The 16,616-nt window shown below is 39.7% G+C and overlaps 1 protein-coding gene across 1 annotated transcript in view; it reads right to left on the bottom strand.

Moving 5' to 3' along the window:
- Window positions 1-309: 309 nt before the first annotated feature.
- LOC135210552 (uncharacterized) overlaps window positions 310-16,616 on the bottom strand; it is a gene marked incomplete at its 3' end in the record, with an annotated part of 44,843 nt that continues 28,536 nt past the window's right edge. Inside the window, 6 exon segments of the mRNA XM_064243416.1 lie at window positions 310-386; window positions 1,373-1,477; window positions 1,956-2,042; window positions 2,452-2,645; window positions 3,436-3,639; window positions 4,437-4,660. Coding sequence (XP_064099486.1) covers window positions 310-386; window positions 1,373-1,477; window positions 1,956-2,042; window positions 2,452-2,645; window positions 3,436-3,639; window positions 4,437-4,660 — 891 coding nt within the window.

Here is a 16,616-nt window from a genome sequence, read left to right as displayed (position 1 = left end):
AATAGATCATAAAAGGCCCTGGATACCGAAGTGAGCATATTTGTGCCAAAAGATTCTCAGAAATATACCTCTCGATAACGTCGCAAGAATTGGGGATCTCACAATTTGAAGAAAAGACAGATTATTCGAAAAAGATCGGTCCATGACGTCTCTTTTAAACTTGAGTCCTTTTAGTGCGATGGTCAGTGAATATTAAGACAGGATTTTTAAAGAGCGGTGCTAAGGTCAGCTGCTGGCCCGTTAAGTCCAAAGCGTCTGGGTGATAAACCACAAGGAAATGAGAGGTAAATAAGAAGAGACGTAATTTACCTTGCGTGGTTAAGCTGGTCGACTCTGTCGTCACACTCTGCTTGCGATTCGAGGTGTTCGCAGGATACTTTGGTTATCTGCAATCGTAAGTCTTTTGTTAGAATGGGGAGGTGGTAGGGTAGCAGTACCATCAGCGAACCTCATGCGGTTCACTGTAAGGTATTACTTGAGGATCTTTGCAACGCGCCTTAATCGGCTACTATACTAGCTGCGCAAACCCCTTTCATTCCTTCTACTGTACTTCCTTCCATATTCTCTTTCTTCCATCTAACTCTACTCCTATCAGTTGTTCCATACTGCAACTGCTTTGATGTTTTCTTCCTGCTACACCTTTCAAACCTTTTACCGTCAATTTCCGTTTCAGCGCTGAGTGGCCTCATAAGGCCCAGTGCTTGGCGTTTGGCGTAAATTCTGTATTTAGTTCAGTCCTTTGTTAGAGAGAGAGAGAGAGAATATAAATACTATCAAAAGTCAAGATTCCAATAAATACTTGTATAGTACTGGGACTTTATGGAGGGATTATTATACTAAAATGTGGCGCGACCGTTTTTGCAACTTAAATTGACAGTATTCGCCTGTATACTCTTCTAGGGAAGGTCTTTACTTGTTGCTCTGGTGAACCAACATGTCTGAGAAACGGCTTAAGCTTCTTTAGACCTGAAATGAATATTGTGATCAGACATGCAAATGAAGCATATACATACATACACACACACACATATATATATATAGGCTATTTGGACATAGAACAACTTGTAAGCCAGGCGAGAGAGCATTTGTACATTGTGCACCTGAATTGAAGAGTATACAAGAAGAAAGCAAATTCTTAAAAAAAGGACTAAAGACTCTCCTGTTTTGCAGGAGCTACGATACTGACGGGAAAACACTAAAAGACAATTATAAAATATATAAGAAGCACCTAATTTTGACAACAACAAAAAACGTACAAGGTCCCTCCGGAGAGGGAATCGTCCCTGTGGAGGGATTGGACATAAAACCAAACAAGATGAGGCTGAATTTACTGTGATGCTCTTAGCTTCTGCTCCTCTTAATTCACACTTACTTGAGCAGAATCTGTTCCGTTGTAGAATTCGTAGAGATGTAGAGGCAGGGGCTGCTTTCCTTTCTTTTGGAGCAAGTAGTCCACGTATCTAATGGCTCGATCAATCTGTTGACAAAATCAAAGGGTCAAGAGAGGTCACTTGGTGACTTTGAGTGTTGACTATATAAGCATTACATTTTATAGTTATTTTTGTATTTATTCATTACATGTTAATACGTGCAAGTATATCAGTAGTTATTTAGAAATTACAAACAATTTTTTATTTTTCGCCTATAAATTGAGTGAAGGATGAATGTAACCAATTAACTCTGGCAGCTTCACTGGCAAGAGGGATTGTCATTGATTACTTGAATATTTTAAATCTTGTTTTAATGCTTGAACATTTTAAATGACACGTGTCCCTTCATAAACCAAGTCGTTTTCTAGGCAATTTCATGAACAAAAAAATAGAGAAGCCTTTGAACCCTTACAAAATTAGAGTTCTTGAATCTGTAAACCACATTAGTCCCTCGATAGGTCGTTAAATAGGAGTCAGATATTCTTATCGTAGTTGTAATATTTATATAGGACGTTTTTTTCTTACTTTATCTCTGTCTTTCGCACTGAATATCTCCAGTTCCTCGGGTATAAATTCTTCTTTACGTTTGAAGGTCCTGTAGGAGTGTGCTTTCTGAAAATAAAGGGCAGGCTTGCATCAGATACACGTATATATATATATATATATATATTATATATATATATATATATATATATATATATATATATATATATACATCAAAACAGAAAACATTTGACGACAAGGAGTAGGGCTATAAGAAATCATCAAGCAGATCACTAGTAGATCCACATCAACCGTTCATTTGATGTCTAGGCCAGTCCCTTACGATGCTCCTGATTGGCTGTTGATAAGCCAATCCCAGGGCGGAAACTCTCTCTCTCCTGAGGTATACGTCTTTCAGGAGAGGTGGAACATACATCCTGTCATTGGCTTATCAACAGTCAATCAGGAGCGTCGTAAGGAAAGGGCCTAGACATCAATTGCACGGTTGATGTGAATCTACTACAGTATCTTGAGTTACCCGAAGACACTCCATTCTTTTCGGGTCCCACAGGAGATTCCTGGTTTCGAGGGCTCGCGTGAGGCTAGGGACTGGATCCTCCTTCAGCGTTTCGTAATGCAGAACTGTAAGGTTATCCGGGTGAGCCATGGTGGTCCAGTTGACAGCTAGTTCCAGCCACGATTTAGTTTGCAGGTGCACGAAGTGAGGCCAGTCTACGAATGAAATGGTTGAGAAACAATCAGTCTCTCGCCGTTTGTTAATTTTTTTATTTACTTTCTGTATAAAATACACGCACACACACACACACACGTACAAGCATATACACAAACACGGGCGATTAGACCTATAATATAGCACTATAGTAGATTCACATCAACCGTGCATTTGATGTCTAGGCTAGCTCCTTATTGGCTGTTGATAAGCCAATCACGGGTTGGAAACTCTCTCTCTCGAGAAATCACATAAGCAGGATGTATGTACCACCTCTCCTGAAAGACGTATCCCTCGAGAAGTGGAACATAGATCCTACCATGTGAACTCTCTCGAGAGACTGAGAGATTCCAGCCCTGTGAGTGGCTTATCAACAGCCAATCAGGAGCGTCGTAAGGGACTGGCCTAGACATCAAATGCACGATCGATGTGAATCTACTTTAGTATATCAGCGCTTGAGCTTTGCTTTCTATGCTAGTTACGGTACGACAATTGCCAATTTCACACTGAAGTTTGCATCGTCATCCCACCAAACAACGTCGGTGGAAACCCACATCTGCACCTCCGTGTTATTCGAGCCACCGATACCATCATCATTCCGGCCATTTTAATAAAAATTACAAGTCTCCCCAAATCCCACATCCCGGTATCGTACTTTTAAAAAGGCTCCATTCATTACATTTACACATTCATTAATCGTCGGTTCCCACGAAGTCTCACTCGTGCTCACGAAGCGCGACAATCTCTCTCTCTCTCTCTCTCTCTCTCTCTCTCTCTCTCTCTCTCTCTCACCTTTCCTTCTGTAATTCATAATGGGTGCAAATCCAGTGTGTCCTGCGAAGAGGAAGTTGTGGAAGGAGAGGATGGCACGGTAAGGGTTCCTCAAGAGTAGAATGACCGATCTGTCGAAAGCCTCGATGTGCTTCGGTCCACAGTCGTGGGTTTTCTGCGCTATTGTGGTGCCCTGCGCCCAGTTCTCCATTTCTCCGTAATAACCTGGAAGCATTAAGATCCAGCCGACGTTAACCTAATTTCGTCAAGGAATTCTGCATTTAACCAAACTTCCACTAAAATCCAGCTGACGTTAACCTAATTTCGTCTAGGAATTTTGCATTTAACCAAACTTCCATTAAAATCCAGCTGACGTTAACATAATTTCGTCTAGGAATTCTGCATTTGTCTAATGATTTAGTGTGCGTTTAGAAATTCACATTTCTTCAAGATATATTTTTTTAGGAAGTAAATGCATTAATACTATAAACTTAATTTTGTAATTTTTCTGGGTTATTTCTTGAATACTGAGTCATATTAGTGCCTGGACTTTTCAACTTTTTCTAAAAACTAAAAATTTATTTTTTTTATTTTTGACCCTGAAGACACCTTTATTTTCGTAATTATTTTTGTGATAAACGTTTGGTAATGAAAGATAATTGCATTTTCATATTGTTAACGTTCTCTTTCGTTGGTTTTACCAGGTGTAATTTCTTAATTGTAAAAAGTATCAGTAAGTGGGCACAGCTTGAATGAATGCAGTTTTCAGTACTTTTTATGGTAATTTTCAGGCAAAAATCTTTTCCACAAACTCATTTGTTTAGTTACCGATGTCTCCTGTCTGTTTATTTAGAAATCAGTCATCACGCAAGCCAGTTAATCATTCAAACTCGTTAGCAATGACCTTCAGTATTGTCTATAACATGAGCTGAATGCTTTAAGAGTTCAGTCTTATTCACACATTCCCAAGATATTCCAAAAATAAGTCTCCCAACAGAAAAATAAAAACATTCGACCCTCACCATACATAAAAAGTTGCGCGTCGCTGTAGATCGATCCCGTGAAGATGCCCGACGCGTATTCCAGCAACCTCCGGGTCCAGGTGTTGCCCGACCCCGGGTACGATGCCAGGGCGCAAACCGGGAGGGAGCCCTTTTTGGCGAAGTAGACCTTGTAGTCTCTGCAGTCCTTGTCGTTCTGCCAAAGATTCTTCGACTTCCTTTTCTTGTCGGCGATTTCGTCATATCTGTGGATGAGGGGAGAGACTTTTTTTATTTAGAGGTATTTAACGCCGCCCCTGTGTCGTGGTCATTGTTTTAAAATCGAGCGCATATACCGTCCGTCAGCCTAAAAATATGATTTAAAAAGACCATGCGACAGATAAACGTGCTGGGCTATAGCAAGTAGATGTGGATTGAAGAGAATTCCTCTCTTTATACTGCACTGCCTACAACTTGTTTTCAGAGAGAGAGAGAGAGAGTTACAAGGATTAGGATGTCTCAAAGGCTTGATAGTCCATCCTAAGAGGAGATCGTGTGCTCGCTTACCTCTAGCAGCAGGTTTTACTGTGCATTCAGTGTCCTTATGATTCTGTTTAGCTTTCTTTTAAACTCTTCCACACTGTTGCTGTTTACAACTTCTGGTGGCAGTTTATTCCACGTGTCACATATCTTGTATGTAAAGTTCCCACAGTGGGATGTGTTGTATATCTTCAGTTCTAGTTTCCATCCATTATTTCTTGTCTGGTTTTCGTTTAACGTAAATAGGTTACTGTCAACTTTTGATATGTCTTCCAGAGAGAGAGAGAGAGAGAGAGAGAGAGTTCATAATGAACGATAAGCAGTCCTTTTTGCAAAACAACATTGGTGATGGTTTCACAGACTTAGGCGCTCGCATTATATATACTGACATAAAAAGAAAATGAAAGTAACGCATGAGGTAAATGAAAGTTTGGGAACACGGAAGACGAAATGGATGTTAGCAGAGTAATTTCTGAATCCCCATCTCGGAACTGTGTTAGCAAGCAAGGATAGGAAAGTTTGAATCAGTCGTATAAAAACGATATACGCATATTGTCTCTAATCAAAGCAGCCCACTCCCCCATTAGTTAGGCTAAATATCTTCACATCTTTGAAGGTAGAACTTATTGTAAAGTTTCATCGCTGTTTAAAAAAGAATCCTGGAGTGACGATTAATTTAATCTTCAGAGAATACATCGTTATACTCTTAATGAAGTAAATGTTTATTCTATTTGATAACCTACGTAAGTCACCACAAAGTATTTTAGACTTCGAAAAATTTTAGCATTTCTATAGAAATTTTGGAACAAACCTAGAAAGATTGTTTCCACAGCCTCGCACTCTGTCGTTATAGAGACTTCCCATTACCATTCAGTGGCTTCGTCGAGGGAGAGGGGATAATGTACTCTCGCCCTTGCACGTTATTGTATCAGATTAAGAGCAAATTGCAATATGCAAATTTGGGAACCGTGAATTCAACCCCTCCCGTTTTCCGCACGGAAGAAGTCGTCAGACGTAGAGGATTATACCAAGTCCTCGCTCCCTCCCTGCTCTTATCTCTCTATTGTCTGCATGCGTTCATCATTTCAACTAGCGCCTCAGTGGCGTGATCGGTACCGTCTTGGCCTGCCACATCGGTGGCTGCGAGTTCGATTCTCAAGTATTCCATTGAGTGGCTATAGGTGCGTATTTCTGGTGGTAGAAGTTCACTCTCGACGTGGTTCGGAAGTCACGTAAGCCGTTGGTCCCGTTGCTGAATAACCACTGGATCCATGCAACGTAAAAACACCATACAAACAATATTTTCAACTGGCGTTCCTGTCTTCGCCATTCGTCAAACTAACATATCTGAGAAACTGCTTAAGCTTCTTTAGCCCTGAAGTGAATATTGTGAGCAGACATGCAAGTGAAGCATATAGGCTATTTGTATTTTCCCTTACGGTTTTATTTCTAACTCGATCCTACTAGTAAAATTCTTGAGGATAATGTAAAACAGATAAAAAAAAAACATCCAGCCCATACCTTTCTTCTTCCTAAAAAATCTCTCGAGATTTGATTATATTTCTTGTTTTATGAAGAATTCTGCTTTCCAAGTTACTCACTAACTTTACAGACAATAGGCCTATGCACATGTTTTGAGATGAAAAAGAAAGTTGATTAATCTGGCTGTGATTATGTTCTTGAGTTTCTCTTAGTCTCCCCTATAATGAAGAACGGTTTGTTATTCGAAAGAGATTACTTAATGATAGAAATTACTGCAGTAAAAAAAAAGGCGAACGATTCCATAATACTCTTTCCACGTTTAGCATAACAATTAAAGAACCGAATATACACAAATTGTAAGAATTTTTAAGAGATCATCTGACTGAAATACGATGAAAGAAAACGGGATTTGTAGGAAAACACGGAATCACCCCGACTTGTTAGAGGGGAAAATGGGTCTAACTTGCTCGTTAGATGGGAAATAGCCTCTCCGACCAATGACACTAAAACTCAGGAGCGCCTCAGTGGCGTGGTCGGTACGGTCTTAGCCTGCCACCTCTGTGGCCACGAGTTCGATTCTCGGACATTCCAATGAGGGCTGAGAGATGTTTCTGGTGATAGAAGTTCACTCTCGATGTGGCTCGGAAGTCACGTAAAGCCGTTGGTCCCGTTGCTGAATAACCGCTGGTTCCATGCAATGTAAAAACACTATCCAAACAAACTTAAAATCAGTGAGAGATATTTTCACTAGCCGGGCAAAAAGAAGGAAGAATCCCCTTCTTCAATCTTCAATGTCACAACGTTTCAGATTACAATTGTTTTTCTTGCAGTAACTGATAATGAAAAGAATTATATCGCCAAAGAAGGAGGAGGAGGAGGAGGAGGAGAAGAATCTTCTTCTTCTCCTCCTCCTTCTTCTTCTTCTTTGACTACAGAATGAAGACGGACAGAACAATTATAACTCTTTCCATTATCAGTTACTCCTAGAAAAACAATTGTAGTCTGAAACGTTGTGACATTGAAGATTGAAGAAGAGGATTCTTCTTTCTTTTCGCCCAACAAGTGAAAATATCTCTCACTGATTTTAAGTTTGTTTGGATAGTGTTATTACATTGCATGGAACCAGCAGTTATTCAGCAACGGGACCAATGGCTTTACGTGACTTCCGAGCCACATCGAGAGTGAGCTTCTATCACCAGAAATATCTCTCAGCCCCCAGTGGAATGCCCGAAAATCGAACTCGTGGCCACAGAGGTGGCAGGCTAAGACCGTACCGACCACGCCACTGAGGCGTTCCTGATTTTTAGTGTCATTGCTCGGAGAGCAGCAGCAGCAGGAGGAGGTGAGGAAGAAGGAAGGAGGAAGGCGAGGAGGGAAGAAGGAAGGAGGAGGTAGGAAGGAAGGAGGAGGAGGAGAAGAAAGGAATGAAGGCAAAAAGGAGGAAAAAGGGAAAAGGGAAGGGGGAAAAGGGGAAACGAAGAAGAAGAGAGGGGAAGGAGAGGAGGAGGGAGAAGGAGGAAGAAGGAAAAAGGAAGGAAAAAGGAGGAAAAGGGAAAAGGGAAGGGGGAAAGGGGGAAAAGAAGAAGAAGAAGAAGAATCAGTTCTGTACTCCACTTCCGCAACGCTACCTGATTCAACGGTAAATTATATATCATCTCGAATGAAACGGAACGTGCTAGAATATACGTGCTCCTTTTCAGACGCAATACTCAGAGGGCAAAGTGAACGGCCACGTCTAGCATTGCATAACCAGACGGACTGAAAGTGAAGTCCACTTTCATAATCTTTAAGATAACAGCAAAAGTGACGCATTTACGACTAGATAGTCTTCAGAATGAAAGACAGCAAGACCGAATTTTTCCGCTCCGAGATTACTTTTTTTATTTTTTGTCTTCACTTTCACATCAGGACTGATAACTTTGTAGGGGAAAATAACGACAATGGTTAAGGTGTGGGGGGAGGGGGGTTGGGAGGATGGTAGTAGAGAGGGTGTTGTTTTAGAGAGAGAATCTGTGGCTGTTCGTGTGTGATGGTCCTGTAACAAGTGAAATCCTCCAAGCAAATTAGATGGCAACTTCTGAGCCAAATCGAAACGTAAAGACACATAAGGAATTGCATAAGAGAGAGAGAGAGAGAGAGAGAGAGAGAGAGAGAGAGAGAGAGAGAGAGAGAGAGAGAGAAAGAATTTGTAGAGAAATTGTCAGATGATAACATCAACAGATTGATGCATGACAGGACACTTATCAAATGCAGATTAAAAATCCACAGTACAGTCAGTAACAGGCTGATTCGTTGCATTAATCTCTTCGTCTTAAGATAAGTATTAGTATAATTATTATGAAACAAAAACAAGAAAAACCTTCCAATAAGTAGAGATGAATAACTCAGACCGTATAAATATACTCGTTACCTGTAAATTTTCGTGAAAGACTGTGGTTTGAAGCCTGACTACCAATACTTAGCTGAATCACTCCCATGATTTTAGATATGGGGAATGTCTTAATATCATTATTGCTTCTCTAGTGTTAGATGGCTTCTCTAGTGTTAGATGACAGTAATCAAGGACTTTATCTCTCCAGATACCATCCCATGATGCATTCACAATTCTGAAACTAATTCACTATATTATTATCGTCTCCGTAACAATAACGTGTCTTGAATTTTGATTCGTTTTCTGCTAGGACAGTTTCCCACGCAGGTATAACCATGTTTGACACGCACGCTTTTCAGTTATGCCTGGTCCTCAAATAAGTTTCATATCTAATTCGCTAACATACATTACTCCAGCTTGTGTTCGGAATGTTACGTCAACGGATATGTTACTTATACTTGATTACTTGTTTGGTTTTATGTACTACAGCCCTCCACGGGGTCGATTCCATCCCTGGCGGACCCTCGTACGTTTTCAAAATATGTCGCTTCTTATACAGGATGTCCAACAAGTCCCAGTACCATTACAAGCTATAATTACTTGTAATGGTACTGAGACTTTATGGACACCCTGTATTTAATTGGTGACTTTTAGTGTTTTCTCGTCAGTATCGTAGCTTCTGCAGAAAAGGAGTCTTTAGTTTTTTTGTTTTTTCTTTTTTAATTTGCTTTCTTGTATGATTTTCATTTCGGGCGGTATTTTGTTATTATATAGAGTTTGCTGTTAAGATTCCCAAGCTCTCTCTATAAGAAGCGCTTATGTCCCAAGATTTTGCGGAAATTGGTGTGAACTTAAGGAACCACAACTTGATTCAGAAGATTGCCGAGTTAGTGTCTGGAAAAACGTTGTGGTAATGAAAGCCATACAGCTTGTCACAGGAAACTGAATTATCACCGAGTTGGTAATTATGTAATTTACGGATCGTTTAGAACTCCTTAACACATCATGCTATTATTATAATATTATAGCTAATGAGCTCTTGAACTTGGAGTTAGAAGATTGTACTTATAAAATTTAATGCTGTATGATAAAGTCCACTTTCATTTGCAAATTAAGGAGCACTTTGCTTCATATTGCCATTTATATTTGTTATTAGAGTTTTATGTACAGTCCTCCACTTGTGAGGGGCTGTAGCTAACACTCGTAGGTATTAAAATGGAAAACATGTTTAAAGTTGACTAAACTGAGAAATTCACGTCAGTTTCACTTCGAGGCGTAACCATCAACGGCGACATTGCTCAACAATGTTTTTAGTTTAAAGAATCTCTGTAGGTAAAAGGTTTATAACACAGAAATAAAGAAAATGTTTCGTATTGGTCCATTCAGAAACCAACCACCGCCCAAAATCACAGATAAAGAGTATTGCTTATATCTCCCGTAAAGTCGATTGGCATTAAATGCCAAGTCAAATCATTTGAAATCCGATGGGTTAGAAAGTTGAAATGACAATGGTTCCAAAATGTTATGGTGGTTCAGTGTCCAACATTCTAAACAGACTTCGAAACCGTAGACCATGGTTGCGTCAGGGCCTGATAAAGCTGCGTGTTTTCTTAGGTCTGTGCAATTTCCACAAGCTTCAGTCCTTAATCTACTTTTAAATTACATTTGTAAAGGCTGTTTCCTCTTGCTTGTTGCTACAAATACCCTAGTGCCGTCTCATTTGATTTTTTACCAGCAATGAGATGTTCAATGGTTCCTTCAAGGTAACTTATATTTACAGTTCAGCAATCACATCGCCGTTCACAACGTCAAAATGCTGCATAAGTAGTAGACGTAAAAACACATATAAATTGATTTCATAAACCTTAAAACCACCAAACCTCATAGGAACATACTGCCTCTGGAGTAGGCAGCCATTTTACCAGTGCTAGAGTACAAGAGACCATTGACATCTTAAATGATCTTTTAGCAATAGCACGTTTCAAGGTTTCAATCACAAGTGTGTAGGTAGTCAGCTTTCCAGTTCCTTTGTACTATTGAATTTTTAGCTTTTTGTTTAAGATATTTGAGTTGATTTAAGACAAACTCGCTTAAAACATTCCCCATTTCTCTTTCTGTTTGTGTATGTTGGCGTACGCAAATGGAAAATTATTATTATATTATTTCTAATTCATCTTTATTTTGGGGGCTACTACCACAGTCATCCTTTTTCGACTTGGTGGTGGTTTTTATAGTGTAGGGGTAGGGGGGTTGGTTCCGGGTTGTATCCTGCCTCCTTAGGAGTCCATCACTTTTCTCAGTACGTGCGCTGTTTCTAGGAGCACACACTTCTGCATGAGTCCTGGAGCTACTTCGGCATCTAGTTTTCCCAGGCTCCTTTTCTTATGATTATGGGTACAATTTCCACTGGCACATCCCATATCCTTCTTATTTCTTCTTGTTCATTAGGAAGAAAGAGAAGGTAAAGAGGAATACAGATAGAAGATATCTCGCTTATTGAAAAATAAGAAAAATAAAAGATTAATAAATAGATAATGTATCAAACTGCAAGGAAAATAGCGCCTCAAGAAAGAAGAAATGAGATGAAATATCCTACTTTTGACTCGACCTATACTTCTCGTCATATAATAGCTTCAGTACAATTTCAGACTTGTACATGAAAGTACAATTTCAGACTTATTTCTGAAGTAAGTCTTCCGCCTTTAGTTTTATTCGACAGTTAGAAGATCTCGCGAAAATAACAGTCTTCATCGAAAGCAATTTCCAATCGTGCGAGAGACTGTAGGAATTCGCGTTCTTGTAATGTTGCTCACTTTTCCGTATGAGGAAATAATCGTATCTCAAAAGCAAAAATATATACTATAATAAAACTCACTGCCAAGTCTTTTTATTTATATGTATATATTTTTTTAAAGTTTTATTTGGCGAAGTGGTATCACGAATTGTAGGTAGATCATTAATGCAATTGTGAAAACCTGCCACAGCCAATATTGATTGTTAGTTTGTATGGTGTTTTTACGTTACATGGAACCAATAGTTATTCAGCAACGGGATCAACGGCTTTAGTGACTTCCGAACTACGTCGAGAGTGAACTTATATCATCAGAAATACACATCTCACCCCTTAGTGGAATGGCCGAGAATCGAACTGGCGGCCAGCGAGGTGGCACGCCAACACCATACCGACCACGCCACTGAGGCGCTCTTTGATGTTCCCAGTGTCTACTCATATATTTTTAAGTCCAAAAAATTAATTTATCTCGGTCAAAAATCAGATAAACCAAGTACAAAGGCTTATTTCTGGTATTCAAAAACTTTTAATTAGAAAACAAAGTCCCACTTACTCTATCACATGGAAATTTCACTGTAATCAAAGATCAGGCATATGGACGGTAAACACCAATTTACAGATTCCTCAAAAAAAACTTTACAATTTTCTCTGAACATGATATGCGTAGATTTAAAGCTTCAGTTGTGGAAATTATATGTTCCCACAAAGACTTTCTTCTTGAAGGCTAGTGCAAAGGACACCTTTCCGTTTGCAGGAACAGGAAGCCCTTGAACATTTTTTACACACGCACCAAACTATGTATTCTTCTGGCAAAGGGTTGTGTTCAACGATATGGAAAAGCGCCTCAGTGGCGTGGTCGGTAAGATGTTGGCGTGCCACCGCCGTTGGTCCCGTTGCTGAATAACCACTGGTTCCATGCAAAGTAAAAACACTATTCAAACAAACAAACAAACCAACAGTAGGAAGTAGCGACTCGTTACCCAGCGCACATTCAAATGATTTTGGATCTGGCTTGCCAACAGCGGTCGCAGACACACAGCATTTCCTTAGTTGCAATGCATGCTCTGAGGATGTGAGCCTTGATCGCTTCACTAGTTGGAGGCAAGGCATTCCACTGAGGGGTGAGATGTGTATTTCTGGTGATAGAAGTTCACTCTCGACGTGGTTCTGAAGTCACGTCAAGCCGTTGGTCCCGTTGCTGAATAACCACTGGTTCCATGAAACGTAAGAACACCATACAAACAAACAAACTAGTTGCAGGCAATTCATTGCTTCCCTTTCTGTGGAAATACAAATGAGATCGCAACTCATTGATTGTCTGAACTACTGTACCTTTCCTGTGAACTTGAACCAGGTATGCCTCAGCTTTTGCCAAACTCTCAGACAATTTTGGCTCATGATGTAGTGGCCAAACTCAGCTGGTATATTCACTTCCAGTCAAACGATGCACATCAGGTAACGCAGAACAGAGTGAACTAAGCTGTACAGCCATTAGTGTGAATAGGTATAAGAACCATGTTGAGTCACCAACACCACATCTGACCCATGATTGCTGGAGACCATTGGCTTGAAGGGTGGAGAAATGATATAAAAGGAGGATGGTGACATCACTGTCTGGTGAACGTACTAAGAGGCGGCCAATGTTGTACTTCAGGGAGTTTGCAGCATGCAGAGCAATTCTTTCATCAGCTTCCTTCCTGTGGGAATGAAGTTCAGACATTTCCACTGAAGTTCAGACATTTCCACTACTCTTGCACTGATTGTTGACTTGCATTGTTTCTCACGTTTGATTTCAGCAGCCACCACTTGCTGTGCATCTGTCAGAGAAACAACTTACTGCCTCATGCTGAAAAGTGAAAAATACTTTTTTTGAGAAACACCACTGTTTAATTACAATGAATCACGTCTACAGAAATAAAAGCGTGGGTGCCAAACATGGAAGGAAATGCGGCAAGAAGCGAAATTATATATTTTATTAATTTCTTATAGCATTTCCTTCCATATTTGGCGTGCATGCTTCATGTCTGAAGACGTGATTAATTGCAAGAAAATCCTGGTGTCTCAAAAAATTCATTTTGAACTTCTTACAGCATCTTAATAAAAGCGTGTTTTAAAATACTTTTTTTATATTTTTTTCATTTCTTTCACGATTATAGACTCAATTATATATATATTATATATATATACACTAGTATATATAAATATATATATATTACATTTTTATGGGAAAGGAAATACGCTTATAAACAAAAATGAGAATGTTAGAACGTTGCTTTTTGGTCGTATCTCCGACCTGTGACAAATCTTAAAAAATGGTTTTGTCAGTACACACCCAGTTGTCTCTCTGTATGAAAAAAGCAATTAAAGTAATTAAACAGAGCCCGTTAGGTCCCTCCCAGCTGAATTCGCAGGATATACCCACACCCGAGAAGACACCATTCTCCTTCTGTCTCCCCTTTTGTTGACGTGGTGAAAATAGCAAAGAAAGTCTTGATAATTATGTGGTGGAAATAGCACCGCTAAGGAAGTAGTTTATTAAGTCCTCGAAACTTCCTACTTCAGACAAAGAAATGAGGACTTCACTGTGTCTACGTTTTTTCAGATACTAAATAGAATAAGCTCTCTCCCTTTCAGAAGAATCAAATAAAAATTGCGCCAAAAATTGAGTTTTCTGTACAGCGTATAATCAAGGTCACCGAAAACAGATCTATCTTTCGGTGGTGGTCTCAGTATGCTGCTGTGTGAGCCGCGGCCTATGAAGGATCAGCCACAACCCGGTGGTGGCCTGTCCTATAGCGTCAACAGGCGCACGATCATGGCTAAATTTAATCTTAGGTAAAATAATTACAGAGGCTAGAGGGCTGCAATTTAGTATGTTTGGTGATTAGAGGGTGGGTGGTCAACATAACCAATTTGCAGCCCTCTAGCCTTGGTAGTTTTTTAAGATATGAGGGCGGACAAAAAAGTGCGGACAGACGGACAAAGTCATCTCAACATTTTTACAGAACACTAAAACCGTTAAGGTTACACTTATTCTTCTTGTCTTTTCGTTAATATTCATTGCAAATACTAATTCTTTCTGTCTTTTAAGTTTCAAAGAATCTTGGAGAATTCTCTTTAGCAAGACAAAATTTAAATTAGATTAAACTTTAAAGGCAAAATAAAAATGAAAATTTACTGTAATTTTGAACTGTGGTGACGGAATATTTCCTTTAGTAAGACATAACCATATTTTTTACAAGTACTTAGAGGAAAACAATGGGGAACGTGATTTAAAGACAGATCAGTAGTGTCTTGGCGTGCAAGGGGCCGTAACTTCCGGCATCGTAAGTCGTATATTTATTTATTCTTTGCTATGCGGCTTCTGCCGTATTCAAGAAGAACACCTATACTGTCTAAACAGATTAAATTTGGTCGTCCATCAGTGTATTTCATTGGAGGAAGAAGATCCTTGGGGGAAGACCTCGATATTTAGACCTAGTTTAGGGTTCCTACACTGGATAGTACCGGATTCTCGAATCGTTGTGGCAACGGAATTTTTATAGTTTCGCCTCTCGCTCCGGTAGCAGTTTTGATCCTGAGAAGGTATGGTGTTTTTTTTAAAGGCGAGATACAAATAGGGAATAAGAGTGATGTTAATACAAAATGGAGGTGGAATGTGCAAAAGGAGAAACATTAAATAAAATGGGGCGAGACATGGGGGTTTTGTCAGTGTTAATTTAAGGGCATTTTCATCATTAATGTACCAGTTTTTCAAAGATCTCCTTTTCTTTAGAACCGTTGGATCCAGAACCTGTTAACTTAGAACGGTAATAAGTGGCAGAAACTGTTATTATGGTCATTACTACCTTAAGGCACAGACCATGACCTCCAGTTAAAGAAAAAACGTAAATATTCATTTGTTTGCAGTGAAAGTGCATCGCATCCTATTGTCATCATGCAGGTGCACTGATTCATTGATAACTAACGGAGTCCAGAATCCAGATCATAGTACCAACCAAATCAGGCATCACGTGAGGACGAGAGGATGACTATGTGAACGCATTCATTTCCATCATCGCGGTACGATACTTTCGGCCGAGTAACGGAACTTCTAGCTAGGAACCGGGGCTCGTACCATAGCCTACTGAACTACCTTATTCTAAAAAAATACACAACTTTTCGTGTTTAGAGAATACAAGGTGCGTTTCCAGGGATGGTCTAACAGCAAATTTCTTACGTAAGTTTCTTTTGGATAACCGCAGAAAATATAGTACAAGTATCGATATCATATCCTTTCCATGACTTAATAATACTATATACGACTAACGATAACGGAGAAGTTTAACCACTCCATAATCACACATAGAGAGAAAAAAAAAAGGGGGCAAAGCAATGCTATTCAGTGGAGCTGGCCACGCGTGCAGTGACCCCTGACTTCCTTCAACGGGTGAAGTTCAACGCGCGAGGTGAACCGCTTCCTGTATCAGCCTAACTTCGGTTATTCGTAAAGTCTCTCTCTCTCTCTCTCTCTCTCTCTCTCTCTCTCTCTTTACTGTCACACACACAACAAACCTTGTTCTACATGCTACTTATAATCTAAAGTTATGTAGCCTTCTAATTTGCAGCCCCAAGACGACAATAAGCTCTCATTTGATATCGGGACTAGAAGTAGCAAGTCGTTAAAGAAAACTTTTCCTAGTTTTATGACAAAGTGCATTTGACAATGATTATGGATTAAGCCGTATAACTCGAAGAATATGTGTCTCAACTGTGTGTAGAACGAATTAACATGCTGGTCTCAACCAATATGACCTACGGGCTGCTCTAGGAGCAAGAGCCCGTGCTAGCATAAGGCCAGCTTAATCTGAAACAACAACACCCGGAAAAACAGAAGTCAGCTGTGTTAAAAGTACATAGATCTGGCTGGTAAATTTGTTGATTTTGCCGTGCCGTTAGTGTTCTGGGAATCGTAATTAAAGCATTATACAGGACGGTCCTGTTCAACATGCCCTACTAAATCCAGAAATATTTGTCCATTTAAACAGATAAACGTTTT

Source organism: Macrobrachium nipponense, chromosome 39, assembly GCF_015104395.2.
Source record: "Macrobrachium nipponense isolate FS-2020 chromosome 39, ASM1510439v2, whole genome shotgun sequence".
NCBI lineage: Eukaryota > Metazoa > Arthropoda > Malacostraca > Decapoda > Palaemonidae > Macrobrachium > Macrobrachium nipponense.
Note: the sequence above shows the minus strand (reverse complement) of the source record. Positions and strands in the feature narration are given on the sequence as shown.